The sequence below is a fragment of the Oryza glaberrima genome, chromosome 1 (assembly GCF_000147395.1).
Source record: "Oryza glaberrima chromosome 1, OglaRS2, whole genome shotgun sequence".
Classification (NCBI taxonomy): Eukaryota; Viridiplantae; Streptophyta; class Magnoliopsida; order Poales; family Poaceae; genus Oryza; species Oryza glaberrima.
The window spans coordinates 5,729,014-5,755,135 of record NC_068326.1 but is presented as its reverse complement, the minus strand read 5'-3'; the positions used below and the strand labels follow the sequence as shown (position 1 = coordinate 5,755,135).

General features: G+C 47.1%; 3 protein-coding genes and 2 pseudogenes across 3 annotated transcripts; 1 reads left to right on the top strand and 4 right to left on the bottom strand.

The window, feature by feature from the left end:
• Positions 1-552: 552 nt before the first annotated feature.
• Positions 553-4,170, top strand: LOC127767862 (protein trichome birefringence-like 38). The gene is made up of 5 exons (XM_052293363.1): positions 553-1,269; positions 1,358-1,541; positions 2,734-2,909; positions 2,991-3,149; positions 3,524-4,170. The coding sequence occupies exons 1-5, from the start codon at positions 761-763 to the stop codon at positions 3,822-3,824; spliced, it is 1,329 nt and encodes a 442-aa protein (XP_052149323.1). The 5' UTR covers positions 553-760; the 3' UTR covers positions 3,825-4,170.
• A 6,672-nt stretch (positions 4,171-10,842) lies between these two features.
• Positions 10,843-15,307, bottom strand: LOC127767947 (GDSL esterase/lipase At5g45910-like). Its single transcript, XM_052293476.1, has 5 exons — positions 14,993-15,307; positions 14,671-14,889; positions 14,405-14,553; positions 13,980-14,253; positions 10,843-11,258 (listed from the first exon to the last, which is right to left on the bottom strand). The coding sequence occupies exons 1-5, from the start codon at positions 15,261-15,263 to the stop codon at positions 11,026-11,028; spliced, it is 1,146 nt and encodes a 381-aa protein (XP_052149436.1). The 5' UTR covers positions 15,264-15,307; the 3' UTR covers positions 10,843-11,025.
• Positions 15,308-17,681: 2,374 nt separating this feature from the next.
• On the bottom strand, positions 17,682-18,811 carry LOC127771616 (uncharacterized; annotated as a pseudogene).
• Positions 18,812-20,322: 1,511 nt separating this feature from the next.
• LOC127768756 (pre-rRNA-processing protein ESF2-like) lies at positions 20,323-20,688 on the bottom strand (annotated as a pseudogene).
• Positions 20,689-22,245: 1,557 nt separating this feature from the next.
• Positions 22,246-25,991, bottom strand: LOC127754365 (GDSL esterase/lipase At5g45910-like). Its single transcript, XM_052279871.1, has 5 exons — positions 25,730-25,991; positions 25,417-25,632; positions 25,164-25,312; positions 24,782-25,055; positions 22,246-22,481 (listed from the first exon to the last, which is right to left on the bottom strand). The coding sequence occupies exons 1-5, from the start codon at positions 25,989-25,991 to the stop codon at positions 22,246-22,248; spliced, it is 1,137 nt and encodes a 378-aa protein (XP_052135831.1).
• Between the last annotated feature and the right edge of the window lie 131 nt (positions 25,992-26,122).

Sequence of the window (26,122 nt, the reverse complement as noted above, 5' to 3'; positions counted from 1 at the left end):
CCAGTTAGCCAAGGTAAGGATCAGGATTAGGATTGCTGAATTGATGCAGATATATCCCTCTCTCCTCCCACTACCAGCTGTCTTTCATTAAAAGGAAATCAATTAAGATAATGAAATTATTGACAACAATGAATTTAGTGGTGCCATGCATGGAACCTAAAAAAGGTGCTAGAATCTTATGTTGTGCTTTGGGTGGATAATACAAAAATTAACAGCATGATCCAGGGGAATACAATTTCAGGAATTCATTTTCCACATCAAGTGCAATTCGCACATACATATTCCCATACATGACCCAAAAAAAAAAACATATCCTGAAACCCAACATGTCAACTTCTAAAGTGACATGAAACAGAGCTGGAATTCAGTGTTCTCCATCAGTAGCAGTATCAGACAACACTTCTTCCACTCACTCAATAATAAGCAGCAGCAACACTACTCTAATCAATACTCAATTCTACACTTGTACTACTACATCAGCAGCAGTGGACTAGCTGGAGGAAGAATCCATTGTTCATAAGCATGGGGCTCATCAGGCGGCTGATCCCATCCGGATTCCCTGCAATTCTCAGAAGGTTTGGCCGTTTTTTACTGCCAATCAGTGAGTGAAATCACGCGCATAATAAACCAGTCAGTGAGCGAAATCAGCAGTCATCAATGGATGAAATCCCTACCATTTACTCTGCTTCTTCCAGTGATTCCTCCCTTTGGACCCTAGCAAATCCATGCACATGTGGTGGTCACCCTTGTGCAGCCATGGATGGAAAACCCTCCTACCATAAAGAAAGCGTATCAAGCCACCCTACATATATTGTCACATTCCGCCTCCCACCTCGTCACACTTCCCGCGACTCCGCGCTCACAAGAACCGGCCATTTCTTGGCAGCTTCTTCTTCTTCTTCCTCCTCGCGCTCGCTCACCTCTCCATTGTTGTCGATTGTGTTGTATTGGTAGGAGGATGAGGGGCCGGGCGGCGGTGTTCGCGGCGGTGCTGGTCGTGTTCCTGGTGGCGTGCACCGCCGCGGCGGCGGCGGCGGCGATTACCATCTCGAGGAAGCACCAGCACAGGCCGGCGTCCGGGGCGGCGGCGAAGGCGGCGTGCGACGTGTTCGCGGCGGGGAGCTGGGTGGTGGACGAGTCGTACCCGCTCTACGACTCGGCGACCTGCCCCTTCATCCGCGCCGAGTTCGACTGCCGCCGGTACGGCCGCCCCGACAAGGAGTACCTCAAGTACCGGTGGCAGCCCAGCCCGCCGTGCTCCACGCCCAGGTCGGTAATGGCGGCGGCGGCGACTCACCCGTGTTAGCTGTATATCTCCGCGTGTTTGTGAGAATTCTCGCCGGAAATTTGGGTGCAGGTTCGACGGGGTGGCGTTGCTGAGGATGTGGAGCGGGAAGAAGGTGATGTTCGTGGGGGACTCGCTGGCGCTGAACCAGTACGAGTCGCTGCTGTGCATGCTGCACGCCGCCGCGCCCAACGCCCGGACCACCGTCACGCCGGCGTCGGGGAAGGTCGATCCCCTCACCACCGCCCGCTTCGAGGTACACCTCTCCTCCCCTCCCTAGCTAGTCCCTTCCCTTCTTCACGAAACCGACGGCTATGGCGGTTGGAGCCCTGGGGCCGCCTCACCATGATGAGCAGTGAGCCAGTGACCACCACCACCACCAGCAGCTGCTTAGTGCGACGTGAGCCGCTCGCGTCGCGACATGACCATGGCTTTGCTCGTCGCGGTGAGGAGAATTGGATGGCGGGGAGTGTGGCCGGAGAGGCGCCGCGCGTGCGCGCCACCGGGGCGGCGGGCACGGGCATGGCGGGGTGATTGATACGGACAACGGCTGCGCTGGCATTGTCCGTCGCGGCGCGCGGGATGCGGAAGTCAATGGAAATAAAGGCCAAAGTTTAATTGGGTCTCTTGCGGTCGCCGCGAGGTCTCGCACCGCGCCGCGCACATCAAATTCTGCGGTTTTCTCTCTGGCGATTTTGACTGCCCCGCGTAGGCGTTTCTTTCTTGTTTTCCGTTTCCTCTTGGAGAAAAAACAAGGTAGAGAGCGGACAGACAGAGCAGTCTAGCACAAACACAAGAGCTGACACAAAGTGAGCTGGCCTGGACGATTTGCTGCCTCGCTGTGTGCATGCTTGCTGTTGCTGGTGGTGGCGCTGGTGTTGTTTGATGTATCTATCAGGACAGATCTCGCGTGGCGATGCTCGTGGTAGGTGTGCACAAAATCTGCACGGCAAAAAGTAAAACTAGTACTAACATTGCCACTGACTGTTCCGTTTGGTTGGGGGCTCTGCCTCCGATCTCCTCGTTAAACTTGCCCCTGTGTGCGTTTCATGTGTCCGTGTCAGGCCGTGAGGTCCTGAAAGTATTGATCAGCCAGTGTCCCTTCTTAGCCCTTTTTGCTGGCGTCCAGCTCTTGGGCGTTATTTCGCGCCGACACGTACGTACGCTCGCCGACGCGCCCGCGACCGCGCGTGCATTTTCGGTGGTTGCGCTGCCGTTTTTAGCACTGTTTTGGTAGGTCACTCTTCAATGGCGAGACGGACACAAGTAGCGTGACAACTGACATCGTCCAAAGCCTTAGAATGTGTAGTAATACACTAGTACGAATGTACGATGTCCTGGCTGGCTGTGGCTGTGAGGCGTTCTGTTGCTGCGCGCACATTGTTGTGCCAGATGGGTTGGCGGCTGAACAGCCAGGGTATCTGAGTATCTGACTCTGGGATATGCAGGAGTTCAACGTGACGATCGTGTACTACCTGACGCACTACCTGGTGGACATTGTCAACGAGAAGGCCGGGCGAGTACTCAAGCTGGACGCCATCGACCAGGCACGCAACTGGCTCGGCGCCGACGTGCTCGTCTTCGATTCCTGGCACTGGTGGCCGCGCTCCGGCCCGACCCAACCGTGAGACCTCCTCCTCAATCTTCAAATTCTGCAGGTTTGGTTCGCTTTGTGACATACTGAAAATTGCTGAATTTGCTGCAGATGGGACTACATCCAGGAGGGCAACACGGTGGTGAAGGACATGGACAGGACGGAGGCGTTCAGCAAGGCGCTCAACACCTGGGCTAGATGGGTCGACGCCAACCTCCTCCAGACCAACACCAGAGTCTTCTTCCAGGGCATCTCCCCCTCTCACTACAGGTTAAACATCTGATTCTGCAATGAACTCTGCGACAAATTGTCATGCAGTAGTAACATACTCCTAGCTAAGACCCTGTTTAGATCCCACTCTAAAATTTTTTACCCTGTCACATCAAACGTTCGAACATTTACATGAATTATTAAATATATGCTTAAAACAATAATTAATTGCACATATTGCGACTAATTTATGAGATAATTTTTTTAAGCCTAATTGCTTCATGATTTGATAATTTGGTGCTAAAATAAACATTTGCTAATGATAGATTAATTAGGTTTAATAAATTTGTCTCACGGTTATTAATTTTTTTATTAGTGTAAGCTAAAAACTTTATACCCTAGATCTAACCACCCCGTAAATTGCTGCAATGCAGGGGCCAAGATTGGGGCGACACGGCGAGTGCGACGTGCATGGGGCAGACGCGGCCGGTGAACGGCACGGCGTACCCCGGGGGGCCGATCCCGCAGCAGGCGGTGCTGAGGAGCGCCCTCGCCGGCATGGCGAAGCCGGTGTACCTGCTGGACTTCACCTACCTGTCGCAGCTGAGGAAGGACGCGCACCCGACCAAGTACAACGGCGGCATCTTCGGCGACGACTGCACCCACTGGTGCGTCGCCGGCCTCCCGGACACCTGGAACGTCCTCTTCTACGCCGCGCTCACCGGCCAGCACTGATGGCCGGCTGCTGACCTGCTGTCATCACGGCCGGTGATATGATTGAGATAGGATATAGTGGAAATAATTAATCAACAGGAAAAAAGAATTATAGATACAGATTGATTTTATATAGGTCTATATGGAAAGAATTTTTCTCGAAAAAAAAGAAACAGAAGATTATTGTTACCAAAGTGACAGAAGAAATGCCTGATTCTCTTTCAGAAATGGGGGTGAATTAAAGATGCTGTAATTGATTGGCAAAGAAGGATAAGAAAGAATTAATTGTTCCATGTGGCTATAAAGATAAACAGATTGTTTTGGCAGTTATCTGGTCTAACTTAATACTTTGTTTTGGTGGCAATATTCATGCTTGGGCTTCCTTTAGAAGTCTATGGAATTCTCTTCCAGCATTTTTTAATTTGAACAAGACAAGAGAAAGGTCGCTGATATGGAAAATTTCATGCTGTTTACATGTGACATAAGAACTAGAAATTGTACATTCTGCCATTGCTGAAAGAGGGTTTCACTCTAATGTCACTCTGCGGATTGGATTCATTAAAAAGCCTATGCCAAACCGCTGCTTTACTATATTCGCCATATCACATGATTTCTATCATTTTTCACACTTAGCCTAAACAAAATACCCATTCGATCGCCGTCGGCCGCTCCTTCGCCGTTTCCACCTCCCGCTCACATGGTCGAAGCACGTTGTCCACATGAATTTGTTGCCATCATCGAAGGAGACGGCTGAAGACCCAAGCTCTCCCAGAAACCCGAGCAACCTAAGCTCTCCCCCGTCCCCGCCACAGCGGCCAATGCCGCACCGCTCTCACCGAAGCCGAGCTCGGGGAGCCCCTTCTATGGCGATAACTGGCACAACCCCGCCAAGTCTAACCTGTCCTCCTCCCTTCTCCCCACGGTCGCCGTCGACAGCCCGCTGGGCGGCGAGCAACCCGAGCTCTCACGTGCCTGCCGTGGCAGCCGATGTCGTTGCTGCTGACGCCGTGTCACTCCCGCCGAAGCCGAGCTCAGGGAGCCTGGCTCCCTTCTACGGCCACAACTGGCGTGACCCCATTGCATCCAACCCGTCCTCCACCCCGCGGTCAGCGCCTCGGCGGCGGCGGCCTGCTGGCGGCGAGCAACTCGAGCTCTCCCCCACTGCCGCTACGATGGCCGATGCCATCCCCGCCGAAGTCAAGCTCGAGAAACCCCCTTTTACGTCTATTTGATGAATTTTTGTGCTAAAAATTCATAGAAGAAATAATAAATTATTGGGTACTTAATTTTATATGAGAATATTATTTGCAGCCCAATTTTACTGAATACATGATAGGTGTGTCTCTATGATATGTGGGTCCGGAAAATTTAAATATCACACGATGTCCGAATATAATCAATATTGGACTTGGTTTGTTGTATATTTCAAATAGAAAATAATGGTTCAAGCAGATTTTAAATCCATCTACAGAAAGAAAAGAAATAAGCAATTGCTATCGTTATTTGCTTTAGTTTGGTACGTGAGCACGCAGTCATTATCTCTAATTTGGAGTTTGGCGATGGCGATTAAACACATGGGCCCACTGTCATTAGCACCGTTAATCCCAGGATCATTTAATCGGCAGTAGCCATGACTTTATCTCGACTTCTCGAGCAGATCGGCGGATTAGCGAATTAACCCGCATGTTTGTTTTCTTATCCAAGGAATTAACGCGTGATCAGCCGCTGTATTCGGACGCGGTTGAAAGTCTCAGCCTGATCCATCCATCGTTAGCTCTGCCTATAAAAGGCACCGACTCCGTCTCTCGTGACGGGAGGAAGAAGAGGAACACACGGCACAAGTGCTGCGCCATTAAACAGCTATATGCCCTAGAGAGGTTCACACACGCACCCACGTATATTCAGAGAGAGAGATCAGAAAGAAGATGCACGCCCATAGCGCAAGGTGCGGATCGCGGATCAGCGATCTATAGTCGCTAGTGCTGATGGCATCTCTATCGGCGAGTCCTCAACAAGAAGCCGATCTCGTTCTCCGTCAAGCTGCTTATCCAAGATAACACAACAACGCCGTAGTGCTGTGCAGATATTATGCATAGCCCGGCATTATCTCCTGGAGGGAGCAAATATACACCGTAGTGTTGTGAAGTTGCGTAGCTCGACCGGTAAAATAGTAAAGTGGAGCACTGACGAATATGTCGTGGACGTGTTGTGAACTTGTAGCCATGGATATAAGTATCCCCAGTGGCGCATGCACACGCACACGTCATCTTTGTCAAGCGATTAATATGAGCTACAAATATATACAAGGCGAGCCTGACCTTCATGAGGGTTGGACCATCTAAATTATCAATATCAAATATTGGATGTGGATATTTATTTATATAAACTTGGGATGAGTTTGAGTCTTATTGGCATCAGACCAACCATGATTTATACATATTTATATTCATGCCGAATGAGTCACATATTGCCTCATGCATGTCATTTACGGGAGCAATTCCTTCCCTCTCCAAATTGTACTGGATGGACAGGAGCAATTCTCACAATTCCTGAAGACAAGCATTATTCGCTAAATAAAATAACGCTAGCCATGAGGGCGAGGCGTGCAGATTTAAAACACACGTCGACATCTTGGCCGAGTGTCGACGATATAAAATGGCCGATTTATTATTATTTATGCTATGTCTGAGACCGACGAGGCCGGACGACGTATTGGCTAAAGCTAACAAGGCTACAGCTGTTCATTCATTTCATTTGTCTATGACCGACAAGGCTAGACGAAACCATGGCCAAGTGCCGACAAGGCCAGGTCATTATACTATTAACACGTCTAAAATGGACGGGAACCGGATGCACCGTTGTTGGGCACCGACGAGGCAAAAGCAACTACAAAATCCATGTTTGATGAAGACCGGGGTACATGACTGGGCACCGATGAGGCAAAGGTCACCCGCTTCACCAAATTCTTTCCGCACACCGACGTAGTGGTAGTGTACTGTGACCGGGTTTTGGCGAAACAAAGCTACCCGTTCCACATTCACTATATTCAACATTAAAACTGCACCAACCTCAACCTTCGGCGAGCAAATAATTTTGAAGACGACGATCACGAAGCGCAACTTAATCGGAGGTATTCCATAGGCTCGGCCTATGGAAGTAATTAACCGGCCGCCTCATTGCTAGGCGCCGGGAATCAACGGACTGCACGCAATCTCCAGTCAGCATATCTTTCTATTAAGCATTCCTCGCGAAGGCAAAAGGCGAACTCCTGCGGGAGTCCTCATGTATTTGTAAACATTCATGTTAATAAATCATAATTAATAAAATACAGGGTTCCCCTATTTTCTGTGTGTTCGTTGTTTTGTTTTCATCAAACAAAATGGCACGCCCAGTGATTATTTCAGGAGGTGGCTTTGAGAAGAAGTTACTCCACAAATCCAGATTGATGCTTATCTCTTTAAGTACAACATCCTTTTGTACTGGGCGTTGCTTGAGTAATTCTTGAAACGCTTTGATCTCAGACCAAACATGTTTAAGACCACGGGCCGAAACAACATCTGAAAGTTTCGGCAGGGTCACGGGGTTGTTCCCATCAAATTCTTTGAGCAGGGAGTTTTCCTCTGGGCCATGTTCAGACAACTTCTTGGATTCACTGGACAATTGTTGAATCCTTGCTGGAGCACATGAGAAGAAGGGCAGTGTGTGAAATTGATTACATACAAAAAGGAAAAAAATGAATGTACAGAGAGAAGTATAAAATAAAATAAATCAGTTGTATCTTGCAGAGTAGTTCCTCCTGCCCGTACGACAGAATTATCCCCATTACAATCTTTACTAGTGGCTTTGGGGTCCACTGCTTTGTCAAGAAACTCCATCCAGTCTGTCCCTTTTTCTTATAATGATCTTTTCGCCGTGTGATTTTTCGCATGCCATGGCCCTTCTCTTGCCGGGCAATTTTCTTACGCCTTCATCACTATCATGGCCAGACAATGGTGGATCATCTGGAATCTCCTACCAAGTATAAGTGGGGTTACACGCGCTGGCTTGATCAGCATGATCACTAGCCTTCTGCATTTTCTTGTCTTGATCAGTAGCAAAGGAACTCGATCGACTACTCTTCCTAGTCGATCTCTGTTAATTTTTGCTGCTACCAATAAATAACATGCGTGGAAAATTAATAAGCAAAGAAAAAAAAACGATGGCTGTTATGATAACCATGAAAAAAAAAACGCTGGAGCAACTTCTTCCCTGCGCGTTGCTAAGACCAAATTCCAAAAAAAAAGGAGAGAAAGAAACAACGCAGAGCAAAATAGAAAGGAGAAAGGAAGCTATATGCTTACCAGGTCTTTATCGTGAAGTTTGATTTGATGCTCTGATCGAAGATTTTAGTTACTACACCTGAACAGGGTCCCAGCGATCTAACAGGAGCTCTGTTTTTGATTGCTCTCGATTAAGAGGCTATTCATACTTACGTCTGGCCAGGAGTCCGTATGATACATAAACTCGGCTTCAATATCTTAATCTGCTAGATTCATTGTGATGGCCAGCCAGCTTGTGGATCAAACCATATACCACACGGAGATGGATTAATCCTCCGAAATAATACTACTGAATATTTCACCGAGTGTAGCTCGTCCTGCTTCGCGTACAAACTACACACGGTGGGGGGCATTTGTTTGATGAATTTTTGTGCTAAAAATTCATAGAAAAAATAATAAATTGTTGGGCATTAATTTTATACGTGAATATTATTTGCCACCCAATTTTACTAAATATATACAAGACATGTCTATATGACATGTGGGCCTAGAAATTTTAAATATCATGGTGTCCGAATATATTCGATATTGGACTCGTTTTGTTGTATAATTTGAATAGAAAGTAATGGTTCAAATGGATTTTAAATCTGATATACGATTCAAAAGATTGGAGCTATTAAAAGAAAAGAAATAAGCAGGTGCTATCGTTACATGCTTTGCTACATGAGGATCATTATCTCTAATTTGGAAATTGACAGTGGCGATTAAACACATGGGGCCCACTGTCATTAGCCATGTTAATCGCATCATTATTCTCCAGACTTCAGTACACGTCGACGATTGGCTCATCTTTGCGTCGGCTTATTACGAAGATTGGCGCGGGCGCTGGAAATTCGGAGGCGGTTTTCGTCGCCGATGCCTATATAAGGAGCAGACCCCATCTGGAGCCGGGGACGCCGAGGACGCCACAGGAGACACCCATCTGCCCATTTTCATTCATCACATTCTTCTTAGTAGATTAGAAAAATCAGTAGAGGAGATTGAAGCCGGCCGGTGATAGCAAACCGGCGCCGCTGCGGAGAGAATTAAACACCGCAGCCGGCGTCCATCATCAAGTCGAGTAATTTATCGACAACATGCCGTCATTCGGGATATTTGCGCTGGATGGTGAGCAAATTGAAAAAAAAAATTAATTTTCTAGATTAAACACAGTAGATGTTCGGTCCTTATTGGCTATCGGAACATCTACGCGTTTTTAATCTATCTTGATCTTGATGATTAAAGCCAGATCGATGAGAGCCGAAACACGGTTATCATCAAACTCCATTTATACAATCAATGGTATAAGGTTGGTCCGGTCCTCATTGGTGATCGGATTATCCGAATACTATTTGATATTTTCTATGCTCAAAACTAGATGTCCGACCCACATTGGAGATTGAATCATCTATTTGTTACTAACAACGGCGCTAGATATGTCCAACTTTCATTGGTGATTGGACAATCTAAGCGGTGTTTTACAAAATATATTTTGCTACCATGCACACGCATGGGAGCTATTCGTGATCTTTGGAAGATAAAAATTATGGCCGAGTATTTACGAGGCCGGTGTCACGATATTATTAACATGTCCAAAAAGATAGGGACGGATACATGTTACTAGGTTCCAACGAGGCAAAAGTAACGATATATCCACATCTAATAAAGGCTGGCATATATGACTGGGCACCGACGAGGCAAAAGTCATCCCCTTTATTATGATACCTGACTCATGTATGGACATGGTGATAATATATTGTGACCAGGTTTCAGCAAAACAAAGCCACCTATATCACAGTTATCATTAAATCTCTGCACCAACCTCAACCTTCGGCGAGCAATCAATTTTGAAGACGACGATCACAAGCGCAGCTTAATCGAAGGTGTTCCATAGGCTCGTCCTATGGATGTAATTAACCGGCCGCCTCATTGCTAGGCGCCAGGAATCAGCGGTCAGCATACCTTTCCATTAAGTATTCCTCGCGAAGGCAAAAGGCGAACTCCTGCGGAAGCCCTCATGTATTTGTAAACATTCATGTTAATAAATCATGATTAATAAAATACAGGGTTCCCCTATTTTCTATGTGTTCGTTGTTTTGTTTTCATCAAACAACGTTGACAACTGGCGCAACCTTGCCACATCCAACCCATCCTCCTCCTCCCTCCTCCCCGCGGTTGTCACTGGTACCCACTAGGCGGTGTCCATCTCGTCTTTTTTTACCGATCGAAGGGGTATTTTGGTTAAGCAAAGTAAAAAAAATGGTGGAAATCCTATGAAATGGTGAATATGGCAAAGTAGCGGTTTGACGTTGGTTGGTTGTGGCTTTTTAATAAATCCAATCCGCGGAATAGCATTTAAGCAAAACCCTCTTTTAACCGTGGCAGAATGTCCAATTTCTTAAAAACCGAGAACACATCTGTACTGTCAAATATGTGATCCGAATTTTGTGAGTAGGACTCCACAATATATTCGGATTAGTTTCCTAGTAGGACTCCATGTCTATTTGATTAGGTGTCTTTCTTTTGTCCCCTATATATATTCTTGTAAGCCGTACGGGAAGGGGTGACGTTCCCATTTTAATCTCGCTACGTTTGTAATCAACTCCTCTATAGTGATCATTGCCGGTCGGCGCCCGTGGTTTTTTTCCCGCAAGGGTTTTCCACGTAAAATTCGTATTTCCGTTGTGCGTTATTTTTCATAACACGTACCAGAGAGCAACCATGGGGCATATGGGCTCAGATTTTATTACGAAGAAACGGCCCAACCAGCTCACAAAGATGGGCCGAAATTATCAAATTACACTTAAACGCAGGTTACACAAAAATAAGTCGGCCCTAAGGCACAAACAGGGCAAAAAATGATTACATAGAACAAATCAGCCTAAAACATGAACAGTAATGGGCCACGGTGCTACGCTACGGCCCTAATGGCGCAAGGCCGAGAGGATGGGCGGATGCGCGTACGGGCCGTGCAGCCAGCCGGCGGCGATGCGGGCGTAGGCCGCCTCCGTGAGGTGGATGCCGTCCCAGCTGATGAACGCCGCCGGGTCCGGGCACGCTGCCGCGCCGGGGAGCCCGCACGCCGCCGTCGCGTCGTAGTTGTACGGCCCGCCGCCGGCGCCGCAGCACGCGCGTAGCGTCGACGAGCCGTTGAATCCTGCAGCGTCAGTAACCGATCAGGCCCCTGGGTATTACTCCATCAATTTCATATTATATCTCGTTTAACTTTTTTCTAATCAAATTTCTTTGAATTTGATCAAATTTATACAATAAATAGTAAATATGCCCGTACGTTGCAACGGGTGAATATCAAACAAATATGGATTGCTAATATTGCTTGTGTACTTGTATGATACATGTGTACAAAATTTCAAATTTGTACATGCCTTCCAAATCTTGAAATTTTATATCGCTTTTGCAGATTAGGAAACTGATGTAAGGGCCTGTTCAGATTGTAGTTTAAATAAACCTTATCAAATTTTAGTAAAGTTACCAAATATGTGTATCCATTTAGTTTTTTATCATACTCTAATAAATACATAAAATATCATGCCAAAATTTAGTAAGGTTTATTTTGGCTACAATCTGAACAAACCCTCGTTATAAAAAACAAATTATTGCCGAAATATAAGAAGGTGATTCCGCGTGTGATGAACGATGAAAAAAACTTTACCCGAAGACTTACTTTTTTTTGTTCTTCACGTGGGTTCCATTTAGTTAGAAATAAATTAAAACGCACATGCAAAATTTACAGCAATTTTATATCTTAAAATGATGGTTCAAAGTGATTAAATTTTTTTTATGTAAACATTTAATGATTTTTGGGTGAAAAAATAAGGGAAAAAAGAATAAGGGCCAAAACAACGTGCGTCGGCCCGACCCATTAGGCAAGGAGGTCCTATAGACACAGTACATGAGGGATAGACTTATTACAAGAGAGACCGCATGCAGAGCAAGTTCGAACCCTGGTGGCCTATAGACACAGTACACGAGGGATAGACTTATTATAGGAGAGACTGCATGCAGAGCAAGTAATAATAGGTGTGTGTAAAATGAGAGGAAAGGTGGGAGTCGAACTCTGGTGGCCGGAGTGAAGATTTTCCACATTAACCAAGCAGGCAAATTACCACTTATGTTATGTGATTACATGGAAGATAAATATACTATATCAACTGTGGTTTTGCAAATACAATAAAAACGGACCGACCCGACTCGGATTAAAACAGATTTTAGTGGCGCGTGTGTGGGATGACGGACGAAGAAATACGGGAATCCTTACGTATTTTTTTATTAGGTATAGATATAGATATAGATATAGATATAGATATAGTACTATTTTTAACAAAAAAAAATATATTATCAAACTATATTTAATATTAGATTTAATATAACTATTTTTTTCTATAAACTTGATCAAATTTAACAAAGTTTGACTAGATAAAAAGTCAAACTATTTATAATATGAAACAGATGGAGTAGCACATGCTATAGCTGGTTCGATCACAAGAGAGCTAGACGGCTACGAAAGAAGTCCAATTAAGTCCTGATCGATCACGATGAGACCGTAGTTGTCAATTTTGGATTATTGCCACGATGAGTTTAAGAATGGGTGAATTCAACGATTGGCATTATCTTCACGACTTCAACCCCGTTTAGGGGATAGTCTACGTACATAGTACACGAAGCGTTTACTATGGGCAACGTGTCTACTTTACTTATTCCAATTTGTAGAGGCATTGCTAGATCTTGAAATGGCCAAGTTAGTCTGTGTATCGATCATATTATTAAATTATTATCAGAAGAAAGTTTAGCATAATGTTTGCTCTAGAGACGACCTTAATTAGTACATTAATGATCCAAGAAAAACAGAAACATTTACACCAATCGATGTACATATAATGGGTTCAGACCGATTATAGTGTATACAAGTACAATTGTATTTATGGAAAAACAAGTTAATGATTGTACATATATCAAGTCCACCTCTACTTTTAAAAACTAGCATTGCACAATATTTCCAGAGCTCTGAGTATGAAATCCAATTCAACTTTTAAAACTTAGTTCAGTGTAGAGTAACCATATTTCCACTCATGAAATTCTCACGTTAATAGAGGCCGTGTTTAGTTCACTTCCAACTACTCCAAACTTTCAACTTTCTATCACATCATATCACATAAAAACTTTTCTACACACATAAACTTCCAACTTTTTTTTCCAAACTCCCAACTTTCCCCAAATTTCCAACTTTTTTCAAGAACTAAACACACCCAGAGAGCAAGAAAAATAATGATCATAAATATACAACTGGAAGTAGGAGAAGCATCAATCGTGTATCGGTGAAATTGTGGGTGTATGATTTCGCCCTCCAAAATAAGTCTATGCACATGTAATTGGATTTTTTAATATGAATTTAGTAACATCAGGGATATATACTACTGGTTTTGGTCTCTTTGAGTGTGCGTGTGTGTTATAGGACTCATTCGCAGGTGAGTAAGTATAGTGTTGTATGTGCGTCATGCATCTACCATATAATCTAAAAAAAAAATTGGAAGTGTGTAAATAGAAGAAAAGAGTTGTATATTAAACCCAATTCACTTTTAAAATAAATTATATACTAATACAAATATATACCTGTAAAAATAGAAGATATGAATTGTACATCCATTCCACTTTACTTTTGAAATCAAGCAGCTTGGTAAAAATTATGCGAAAAAATCCATTAGCTAGTTTTCTTTTAACACGTGCAAAGTCAAACAATGCAACTTGTTCATGGTGAGGACTGTGATGATCATGGTGAGTAATTGAGTAGATAGCATTTCTAAAAGCGCATGTGCAATTAAGGGGAAGAATTAATTAACCATTGAACCAACGGACTCACCGAATCTGGCCGGTTTCTTGAGGAAGTCGATCACCGGCTTGTAGTAGTCGGCGTAGACGATCTTCACCCAAGGGTACCTGTGCCTCAGCCGGGACACCGCCTCGAACAGCGCCGAGTTGTGGTAGCGCGCGAGCGCGTTCTGCTTCTTCAGGCAGCCGCGCGCGTCGTAGTCGCCTCTGCTCTTGCTCGCGTACAGCGTCAGGATGATGGGCACGCAGCCGTTGGGCAGCTCCCCCGGCACCACCACGTATCTCGCTCCTTCCTTTATCACCGTCTGAATGACAATATTATTCGTAGGCGACAGAGGAAGTGTTAGCTCTGTGTAAATTGTAAGAGAGAAATTTTTACGGCGGCTTGTAAATTGTGAAATTTGTTTCATTTTCTTTAAGGATTGTAAAATCGTTCAAATTGTACGATTGTACGACCTCGATGCCTGCAGAGATGGCTTGGACGACTTTTGGCACGTAGGGGACAAGTTCCTCGAGGGTTTTTCCGGCGGCCAAGATGAAGACGTAGTCGTTCCCGCCAAACTCTCCCATGAAGAAGAGTGACCTCTTGAAGTACTCTCTGCATTCTGTGTAAGAACGAGCATGCAAGCAAAAGTTCAGATTAAATCCGGTCAGCAATGGATCGAAATCGAGTGATTTCAAGACAACAAAAACACACGGTGTAATGCAGGTGCTGTACGTACCTTGGGTGGTTTGGCACAAGGTTGGCTTGAGCTTCTGGAACCACTCCAGCTGCACGCTCAGGGAGATGTTCAACGGGGGCACGTTGGTGATGTTGTTCTTGAGGAAGAAGGCCAGATCGAGAGCGCTGGCGCCGACGACGGCGAAGTTGGCGCCATGGGTGAAGTTCTGACGACCTTGGCCAAGGAACGGCGGTACGAACGGCACATGAAACTCGTCAGCTGCAAAGTTGGATATGGCAAATTACTGTATGTTCATTTGAATCGGAACTGAAAGCAAACTGAAAAACTGAAATTACTGTATGTTCATTTGTATATGTTGTACCGATGAAGTCCATGATGATGCGGCCATTGGTAGCACGGCCGGTGGGGTGGCCGAAGAAGGTCTCGCCGTAGGGGAGGTTGTTGAAAGGCATGATGGGAAGCAGCGGCGCGGCCAGCTCGACGAAGTTGCCGGTGTCGGCGAACGAGTTGCCGAAGCTGAAGATGGAGTCGATCTTGGGACGACGATGGCCGGGGTTCGCCTGAGCGTAATGGAGGCAACCGACGAGGAGGAGGAGGAAGGCTACTGGTTTTGAGGGTGAGTAGTTCCCCATGGTTTGAGTTCAGTGAGCTATAGCTTAGGAAGAACCCTAGCTAGCTTAAGCTGCAGCCGCAGTGCAGGATTGCGCTATGGTTTTGCATCTCCGGTAATGGAGTTTATGTAAGAGTTTTCACCGGTGCGCTATGCATGTAATTTAATCCAAATGCCTATATTCAACGTTGTCATCTAGAAACCCACACAAGAGGCCATGATCGAGAAGTAACAAGTCAACCATCGCTAGGGAAGAACAGAAAAAAAAAAGAAGCAAACTAACTTGGCCTGTAAAGTTTATGGGTGTGTCTATATGTTGATTGTTTTTTCATCAACTATTAGTCACGTTCTTCTCCACACCTGTATCTAATTTATGGTGAATCGTCTATTCACATGTATCTATTTTTTTCCTATTGGATAAAACAGAAAACTTATAGCTAAAATTGAATAGACTATATTTTCTTCAGAATAATTTTTAATATGAAACAGAAAATTATGATTAGATAGGCATGAGAATGCATCCAAACAGAAAAATAAATGAAACATTGTGGAAATTTTCATGCTGTTCAATATGTGATACTAGTATCACAACCATACCATTTTTTTAAAAAAAACATTTTGGAATATATTTTTAATTACTAAAACAAGAGTTAACTTCCATATGATATTTTTACAAAAATCCGTACCCATCACTAGTTCAATCGGTTATTTACCTCTGTTACCAATACAAATGGCGATAGAAGGATTTTTTTTTTCTTTTGAAAGGGCGACAGAAACATATAGCCTTTTGAAAAGGCGAGTACACTTCTACGATGCGCCGTGCAGCGTTACATTCACTATCCCAATTTGAAAATGCTATAGTACTGTGAATTGTCGCCATTTGGTGAGAGCTTTCGCCATCTGAAGAAGAACAGAGAAGACGCGACGAACTTTAGAGGAAACGTCAACAAGATCTTTCGACCGACTGCACTGAGTAGGTATATACTCCCCCTGTAGTTGGCCGTATGGGCCGCTCGGCACGGCACGGTCCAGGCCCGGTCGTGCCCGGGCCAAGATTTGTTGGGTCGGCACGGCCTGACCTATACGCCGGGCCGTGCTGTGCTGGCCCATGTGCTCCATCTGTGGTCTAAGCATAACCCAATAAGGATCACGCCGTGCCAGGCCGGCTCGAAGGTACGGGCAGCCCATCATGTTTTTTTAAAATAAATCTATTTTCCTTTCCTCCTCTTTGGGTTGTGAATATATATATATATATATATATATATATATATATATATATATATATATATATATATATATATATATATATAAAAGTCTATTTTACATCCCTAATCTTTGGGTCGTGCCATATAATATGTCTATTTGCCCTCCTTATTCTTTGTGCCCTGTCTTACATATGGTTGAAAATAAGCCTATTTCACCTCGCTGAAGTTCGTGCTGTGCCGGGCTAGCCCACCGTGCTGAGGCATGGGCCCAGGCACGGCCCAATAGCCGAGCTATGCCGGCACGGGCCCGATAGCGATCGGACCGTGCCGTGCCTGGGCCGGGCCGGGCCAAAATCCCGTGCCTTGGATCAGGCTGTCGGGCCTCGGGCCTTATGGCCAACTATACTTCCCTCTCCAAAACATAAGCATTCATAGCTATGTTTGTCCGGATTCATTGCAAAAAAATATTATATATTGAGACGGAGGTAGTATTAAATAGAGTTTGTACTGTTATGTGCTCAACCAACATATGTCAAAATGTCAAAACATTGTATGGTTTTAACTATCACCTCCATTTTAGGACCAAGATTAAATAAATCTGATCAAGAATTTGTTTAGATTAATAGTCAAAAGTTGCTATATTTTAAGATAGAATAATACTATTCCATTTCGTGAGAAATTTTATCATCCGATGGTATATTGTTAAATATTTGGTAGAAAAATATTTATAAAAAGTTGCTGTAGCTTTTATCACCATTTCAAATAATTACATAAAGCTCTATAACCATTTGAAATTGTGTAGCACCTCCATGCCATGCCATGTTATTTGTGGCCACAGAAGTACTTTTTTTTTAAAAAAAAATGAAATGAATGTCTACTTTGTTTCAATAATAAAAAATATTATTCATTTTAAATAAAAAATTCAGCCATACTCCCACTGTCTCATAAAAACCAATCTAGTACCAGATGTGACAAATCATAGTACTATAAATCTAGACATAAATCTGTTCAAATTTGTAGAACTAGAATATATCACCTCCGTCTTAGATTCGTTTTTTATGGAACGGAGGGAGTACCAGTGAACGGCTATAACACATAGGAAAAGGTACACCCAAGGTCCCTCAACTTGTCATCGAAATACAAAATCGTCCCCAAACCGCAAAACCAGATATCTTGTATCCCTTAACTAATCAAAACCGGTCACAAAACATCCCTCAGCGGTTTTGACCCCGGTTTTAGCCTACGTGGCACTGAGTCAGCGTGGGACCCACGTGGGCCCAACATGTCAGCGTAATCCACGTCATCACCCTCACTCTTTCTCCTCCTCTCTCTTTGGGCGAGGTAAAGCGGTGGGTGCAGAGGCCAACAGGAGAGGTGGGAGAGAGGAGGGCGGTGGCGTTGCTGGGGAGGAGGCCGCCGGAGCGAGGCGAGAGAGAGGAGGGCGGTGGCATTGTTGGGGAGGAGGCCGCCGGGGCGACGCGGGAGAGGAGGCGGTGGCAGCGACGCGGGAGAAGGCGAGGGCGGCGGCCGGTCGCGAATACTGTCGACGACGTTGTGTCGCTGCCGGCGGTGAAGCAGCCCCGCGGCGTTGGGCGACGAGGAGAGCAGCGGAGCAAGCAAAGCGAGGCGGGCGGCGACCTCACTCTCGTCCGCCGGAACGACCGCACCGGCGGCCACCCCACAACCGGCGCCGCAGCTGCTTCCCTGCTCATGCATTCACACACAAATGAAGCATCAATATTTAATTAGCTTGATTCCCCCTCCATTTCTCTCGAATAAATTAACAAACCTTGGCTTGGAGGCCGTGGTTCCATTGTATTGGAGAGCAAAAGCAGGAGCAGCGGTTGATCCCTCTGAGGGCTTGGAGGAGAAGTAGGCGGGGAGGCCAAGGCTGAGCTCGAGGCCACTCTCCCCCGCGGTCACCGCATCCTCCTCCCCGAACCCGCTCCTCCACGCCATGGATGGCGACGACGATGACCTCGATCGATCAGCGACTAAGAACTGTACTACCGTACTCCCTCCTGATGAACAAGTCACGAGCACTTCCTCCTCCCTGCGTCCGTGCAGCAGCAGCAAGAGGGAATACTATATAGCCAAAGATCAACGACAACGACGACGAGCTGCAACTGCAAGAAGGAGACAGAGCAGGTGACGGCACGTGGGCCATTGCCGAGGAGGGGGAAGCAGAGCGACTCGGAGGGCTTTCGGCCGCACATCCGTACCCGATTCGGAGGAGCGCGACGATCACGCCGCACGCCGTCGAGTAGTCCCACGGCCACGACAGCGCGGCCGATATTCCCATCTCCCTGTACCTCTCCGCCGCCCCCGTCTCCCTCCGCCGTGTCTGCCGCCGCCTCACCGGCATCGCTGAGACCTCGGAGGGGCCGTTCCCTCGTGGATCCGCCCAGACACCACGAGCCGCCGCGCCGTCTCGTCATTCCGACGGCTGAGATGTTCCAGGCGACCTGGACGCCACCATCGACGCGGCCCTTGTGGTGGTGTGGGCTACGCGCGTGACTGGAGGCACGGTTGCTGCTACCGACGGCGGTGGCGCGTCACCAGTCGCTAGCCGCCGCCGTCGTGTCGCCCGTCGCCGGCCGCTGACGCTGTCATCCTCTCCCACCTCGCCCCGCCAAAGGCAGCAACCGCCGATGTCCTCCCCAGCTGCCTACCCAAACGAGAAGAATGAGAGAGAGGAGAAAGGGAGAGGAGGGGAGAGGGTAATGACGTGGCCAGCTGACATGTGGGGCTCACGCTGACTCAGCCGCTACATCGGATAAAATCGGGTTGAAAAACACCGAGAGATCTCAGGTGACCGGTTTTGTATAGTTGATATCTGGTTTTGCGGTTCGAGAAAGTTTTTTATCCCGATGACTAGTTGAGGGACCTTTGGTGTACTTTTTCCTAACACATATAAACGGCCAGCCATACTGGGCCTCATTTGAAAAGGAAAAAGTACACTGAAGTTCCCTCAACTTGGCATCGAGTTATAAAATCATCCTCGAACCATAAAACCGGATACAACATATCCCTCAACTTACAAAACCAGTGCAAACTAGGTCCCTCGGCAGTTTTGACTCCGATTTTGTCTGACGTGACAGCTGACTTATCGTGGGTCCCACATGTCAGCCTCTCGTTCCCTTCCCCTCCCCTCCCCTCCCCTCCCCTCCTCTCTTCTTTTCTCTCAAATTTTCTCCTCGGTTGGGCAGCGCAGCCGGCGGGGTGAGGAGGAGGCCGGTGGGGGAAGCGGGAGTCCGGCGGTGACGACGCGGCGATGGGCGACGAGGTGGCGGCGGCGGGCGACGAGGCGACGATGCTGGATAAGGGAGACGCTCTGCATTCTTCGCCTCGCCTGCGCCTCCTAGCCCCGCGGGTCTCCTCGACTCCTCCGCCTTCTGCTGAATCCGCCGACCGCGGCCTCTCTGAGCTCGTCGTCCGCCTGCACCGCAGCGGGTTCCTTCCCAAGAACCTCCTCTCCAGCTGCTCTCTCACCGTGGTCACCCTCGACTCATGCGCGTTGCCTCACCGTGATCACACTGCCGTGTTGCCGGATTGGGGAAGAAAAGGAGGCGGGGAGATTGGGGAGGAGGAGAAGGAGAAGTGGGTCCCGGCCGTGCTGCTCGGCCACGTGCAGCCGTCGAGGACGGCGGGGAGACCGGCGGCGAGAGACAGGGAGGTAGGAGGCGGGGTTGGCGAGGAGGACCGGGAGGCCGGCGAGCTGGTCTGTTCCGCTCGGTGCCGTAGTAGTATATAATAATTGCAGCTTCCAGGTTTCTCTAATAAGCACCGAGCTTTGAAGTTAACCACCATACATATCCCAAATTGAATCGAACACGGCTTCAACTCTAGTGGCATGAACAAGACAAGGTAAATCATCTACACCTCGCCGTGCTTGGAGAGCAACCGACGGAGACGGACGTGCGACGGGTTCATGTTGGGAGGGACGCGGCTGAGGTAGCACACCCCGCGCTTGCCGAGGCTGTCGAGCCGCTTCAGTGCCTATTCCCTCGTCTCCTCCTCGCCTTCGCTTCCGAGACCTTCCTCCTCCCATCCCACCTCCTCCGAGTAGTACTCGCTCTCGCTGCTTCATGCCATCATGGCGCCATGGGAACCCACTTCGCATGTGCCTCTGCTGGTCTCGATCGCCGGTGGGGAGGTGTCGTTGTCGTCGTCGTCGTCGGCGGCGGCGGCAGTGTGGTGTAATGGCAACAGCGGCGTGTGCCCAAACATCGCCAACCCCATCTCCCGTGGGGCTGGGAGGCGAAAGCGAGGCGGCGGGATGCAGGCGTTTCCCTTCTCCAGCATCGTCGCCTCGTCACCCACCGCCGAATCATCGCCAGCCGTCGCCGCCGGACTTGTAACATCCCGGCCTAGGGCTTAATAGGATTAATAGAATACTCATATCAACAAGTTGCAACTTCTTTTCCGGAAGCCAATCTCCAAAGAACTCCAGGGTTAAGCGTGCTTGGCCTGGAGCAATTTGGGATGGGTGACCGACCGGGAAATTCTTCCCGGGTGCACACGAGTGAGGACAAAGTGTGCAGAAAAGACATGTGTTGGTCTGTGAGGGCAGTTTATGACCTATGAAAGCTATCAGATGTAAGCGGGCCCAGCCTGGGGAAGGCGGGACGTTACAAAATGGTATCAGAGCCGACTCTCGCGGTTTCACGGGGGCGTGTGTCGCAGTTGCGCAGGCATGGTGCGCATGGCTGGTGTAGACCGGGAGTGGTTACACAGCATGGCACATGCGCTGGCACTGGACACATGGACGTGGCCAAGAGAGGACGTTCCTGGCCTGGGGTTGATCGACGGGGGCGTCGATCTCTCTTAAGGGGGTGAGGCGGTTTCACGGGGGCGTGTGTCGCAGTTGCGCAGGCATGGTGCGCATGGCTGGTGTAGACCGGGAGTGGTTACACAGCATGGCACATGCGCTGGCACTGGACACATGGACGTGGCCAAGAGAGGACGTTCCTGGCCTGGGGTTGATCGACGGGGGCGTCGATCTCTCTTAAGGGGGTGAGGGTGTAACATCCCGGCCTAGGGCTTAATAGGATTAATAGAATACTCATATCAACAAGTTGCAACTTCTTTTCCGGAAGCCAATCTCCAAAGAACTCCAGGGTTATCTCCAAAGAACTCCAGGGTTAAGCGTGCTTGGCCTGGAGCAATTTGGGATGGGTGACCGACCGGGAAATTCTTCCCGGGTGCACACGAGTGAGGACAAAGTGTGCAGAAAAGACATGTGTTGGTCTGTGAGGGCAGTCTATGACCTATGAAAGCTATCAGATGTAAGCCGGGTGCACACGAGTGAGGACAAAGTGTGCAGAAAAGACATGTGTTGGTCTGTGAGGGCAGTCTATGACCTATGAAAGCTATCAGATGTAAGCGGGCCCAGCCTGGGGAAGGCGGGACGTTACAGGACTCCCGCCTCCCCCACCGGCCTCCTCCCCACCCCACCGGCTGCGCTGTCCAACCGAGGAAGAAAGTGAGAAAAGAAGAGGAGAGAGGAAGAGAAGTGGAGAGGGGAGGGGAAGAAGAGGCTGACATGTGGGTTGGTCCCACGCTGAGTCAGCTGCCACGTAAGATAAAACCGGAGTCAAAACCGCTGAGGATCTAATTTGCACTGGTTTTATAAGTTGAGGCATGCGTTGTATCCAGTTTTGCGGTTCGAGGACGATTTTGTAACTCGATGACAAGTTGAGGGACCTTCGGTATACTTTTCCATTGAACAAACGGCTCCCACACATTAACGGGCCAAAATGCAGACATGGACCACGATCGAGCCCACGACGCCACGGCCTACTGGCGCACGGCCGCGAGGATAGGCGGATGCGCGTACGGGCCGCGCAGCCAGCCGGCGGCGATGCGGGCGTAGGCCGCCTCCGTGAGGTGGTTGCCGTCCCAGCTGATGGACGCGGCGGGGTCCGGGCACGCGCTCGCGCCGGGGAAGCCGCACGCCGCCGTCGCGTTGTAGTTGTACGGCCCGCCGCCGCCGCCGCCGCAGCACGCCCGGAGCCTCGACGAGGCACTGAACCCTGCAGCGTCGTCAGCAATCGATCAGGTTAGCACATCGATTCGAAGCTGGTTTTCTTTTTTTTTTTCTTCTCCTTGTGAAGAATTTACTGTAGATAAAAGAGGATGTCGAGGTCAATGGGAAAGGTGATTAATTGTTACTTAATCACGATGTGCTATCCCAGTAGTTGGGACAGTCTTCAACCTTTTAGCTAGGGATCTGCAGCCTGCGTGTGCAGCATCACCACAGAAATTGGAGTAGATAATACCCAAAGCGTTTACTATCGATAAACCTATAAACCTATTTTGGTTTTAGTTCGCTTAGGCATACTTATCTTCCCGTAGAAATCTAATATTATATGTGACATATCTTACTACTATGAATTTAGATATACCTCTGTTCAGATTTGTTGTACTCCTACAATATGCGACCACTAGAACGGATACCCTCATCTCAATCGGGCGGTAAGCCTCATCTCAATCGGGCATGGCGTCCGTTACAGGTTAGAAGTCACTGATGTGAAGAGCTATCTCAATCGGGCAAACGGTCGTCACGGATGATTCTATCTCAATCGGGCCCTAAGTAAAGCCCGTCACCGATAGCTTTGACCTAGACAACCAGTCAAACTATAGCCCGTCATAGATGACCTATCTCAATCGGGCCACAACTCATATGTGATGGGCATTAACTCTAGCATAAGTTAATGCCCGTCACAGATGACTCATCTGTGGGTCATCTGTGACGGGCATTAACTCAAAAATAAATAAATTTTATTTTTTGGCTAGCCCTCACTCGTGTGCACCCACGCGGGAAGTTCAAACTTCCCGGTCGGTCACCCATCCCGAAATTGCTCTAGACCAAGCACACTTAATATCAAAGTTCTTTAGATATTGGCTTCCGGAAAAGTAATTGTAACATGTTGGTATGAATATTCTATTAATCCTATTATGCCCTAAGCCAGGATGTCAAATTAGGGTTATTAAATGATTTCAAATGGAAAAGTTACCAAAACCAAAGTTGTAGAACTCATCGAGGTGCAAAATTTTTATTTTGGTCATTTCTCCATCTGACTCTATTTAAACAATTTGAAATTTGAAATTCAAAGTTTGAAAAGTTCAAATAGAATTTTAGATCAGTGAACGACTTCAACTGAAAAAGTCATCAACAACAAAGTTGTATAACTCATCAAAATCTATAACTTTTATTTTGGTCATTTTTCTATATAACATTTTTTGAACCGTTTGAATTTGAATTTAAAAATATGACAACTTCAAACAACATTTTCAAATACTAAATGATATCAACTGAAAAAGTCATCAACAACAAAGTTGAATAACTCATCAAGATTTAAAACTTTTATTTTGGTCATTTCTTCATACGACAAAGTGATAGTAACATTGTTTACAAAATTGACATATCTCTTATCTGGTTTTTTATAAACTATAACACATATATATAAAATTTATGAATAATATTACTAACATTTCGTCAGATGAAGAAATAACAAAAATAAAAGTTTTAGATCTTGATGAGTTATTCAACTTTGTTGTTGATGAATTTTTCAATTGAAATCATTTAGTATTTGAAAATGTTGTTTGAAGTTGTCATATTTTTAAATTCAAATTCAAACTGTTCAGAAAAATGTTATATTGAAAAATGACCAAACTAAAAGTTGTAAATATTGATAAGTTATACAACTTTGTTGTTGATATTTTTTCCATTTGAAATCATTTACTACCTGTAAAATTATTTTGCTATAGTCAACTTACAAATATAAACATTTCATATAAAAAATGGAAAAATAGTCATCGGTGACGGGCTTTAGTTAATGTCCGATAGAGATTAAGTATATAGCCCGTCACTGATAAGTCATCTGTGACGGGCCTAGTTGTTATCTCAAACGGGCCTCAAGTTGGTGCACGTCACAGATGATGGTCATATGTGACGGGCCATAACTTGAGGCCCGTTTGAGATATGGAATGTTATCTCAAACGGTTCTAAAGTTGTGGCCCGTCACTGATAGGTGTCATCCGTGACGGGCTTAAGTTTTATACCCATCTAACATGTCTATGCGACCATTCTCAATCGAGCACTTTTCGGCCTGATTGAGATAACTTCCTTGTGACGGCCCGCTATTTCTAAGTATATTATAGCCCGTCACAGATAGAAGGATCTGTACTAGTGGACATGTAGTTCTAGATTCGTTTTTCGTGGGATGGAGGGATCCCCTCCGATTAGATCCACTCTAATAATTCTTAAACGAAGAGATGCCAAACAGTATTGCAGAAATGAAACGAACAGCCAAATTAACCACACACTCACCGAATCTGGACGGTTTCTTGATGAACTCGATCACCGGCTTGTAGTAGTCGGCGTAGACGATCTTCACCCAAGGGTACCTGTGCCTCAGCCGCGACACCTCCTCGAACAGCGCCGAGTTGTGGTATCGCGCGAGCGCGTTCTGCTTCTTCAGGCAGCCGCGCGCGTCGTAGTCGCCTCTGCTCTTGCTCGCGTACAGCGTCAGGATGATGGGCACGCAGCCGTTGGGCAGCTGCCCAGGCACCACCACCTGCACCGCTCCTTCCTTTATCACCGCCTGAATAAATGCATCGATCACACAGTAATTAACGTCAATTCCGTTTGTGAATTGAGGATTATATGTATAGTTTGTGTCTCTGCAAATGTCGGTGAAAATGTACGAGACCTCGATGCCGGCGGAGATGGCTCCGACGACCTTTGGCACGTAGGGGACAAGCTGCTCGACGGTTTTCCCGGCTGCCTGGAGGAAGACGTAGTCGTTCCCGCCGAACTCTCCCATGAAGAAGAGTGATCTCCTGAAGTAGTCTCTGCATTCTGTGTAAGCATGAGTTAATTTGAATCAGATCACTGAAGAATCAGCAATGCATCAGGTGATCAGATCAGGAGAAACAAAATTGTGTACTAATTGCAAGTGTAACCTTGGGCTGTTGAGCACAGTGTAGGTTTGAGCTTGTGGAACCACTCCAGCTGCACGCTGAGGGAGGTGTTGAATGGTGGGACGCTGGTGATGTTGTTGTGGAGGAAGAAGGCTAGATCGAGGGCGCTGGCGCCGACGACGGCGAAGTTGGCGCCATGGGTGAAGTCCTCACCTTGGCCAAGAGATGGTGGGACGAATGGGACCTGAAACTTCTCGGCTGCAAAGTTGGATCCATGACGAATTAACAATGGCCATTGTTAACAACTCACTGTTAATCTGAATGTGACAAAGCAAACGTATATATATATATGTACCGATGAAATCCATGATGATGCGGCCATTGGAGGCACGGCCGGTGGGGTGGCCGAAGAAGGTCTCGCCGTAGGGGAGGTTGTTGAAAGGGATGACCGGAAGCAGCGGCGCGGCCAGCCTGACGAAGTTGCCGGTGTCGGCGTACGAGTTGCCGAAGCTGAAGATGGACTGGATCAAGGGACGGCGGCTGGGGTTCGCCTGAGCGTAATGCAGGCAGGCTAAGAGGAGGAGGACGACGAAAGCTACTGGTTTTGAGTGCTCCATGGCTTGAGTTCAGTGAGGAGTGAGGAGCTGTGACTGAGCTTTCAGCTGCAGGATTGCTAAGTGCTGGAGTTTATGTAGGTGCTTCACCAATGCACCTAAGTTTACTTCAAGAAATTCTTTAAGATGAGCTC

Bases quoted from the DNA above. Each gene is read 5' to 3' on its own strand.
- LOC127767862 (XM_052293363.1), top strand. From the start codon at position 761: ATGGAAAACCCTCCTACCATAAAGAAAGCGTATCAAGCCACCCTACAT. The intron at 1,270-1,357 runs GTCGGTAATGGC...ATTTGGGTGCAG, and splicing joins CCGCCGTGCTCCACGCCCAG to GTTCGACGGGGTGGCGTTGC. The intron at 1,542-2,733 runs GTACACCTCTCC...TGGGATATGCAG, and splicing joins TCACCACCGCCCGCTTCGAG to GAGTTCAACGTGACGATCGT.
- LOC127767947 (XM_052293476.1), bottom strand. From the start codon at position 15,263: ATGGGGAACTACTCACCCTCAAAACCAGTAGCCTTCCTCCTCCTCCTC. The intron at 14,554-14,670 runs GTACGTACAGCA...GTTCTTACACAG, and splicing joins CTTGTGCCAAACCACCCAAG to AATGCAGAGAGTACTTCAAG. The intron at 14,254-14,404 runs GTCGTACAATCG...ATTGTCATTCAG, and splicing joins CCATCTCTGCAGGCATCGAG to ACGGTGATAAAGGAAGGAGC.
- LOC127754365 (XM_052279871.1), bottom strand. From the start codon at position 25,991: ATGGAGCACTCAAAACCAGTAGCTTTCGTCGTCCTCCTCCTCTTAGCC. The intron at 25,633-25,729 runs GTACATATATAT...CCAACTTTGCAG, and splicing joins CATCATCATGGATTTCATCG to CCGAGAAGTTTCAGGTCCCA. The intron at 25,056-25,163 runs GTCTCGTACATT...GCATTTATTCAG, and splicing joins CCATCTCCGCCGGCATCGAG to GCGGTGATAAAGGAAGGAGC.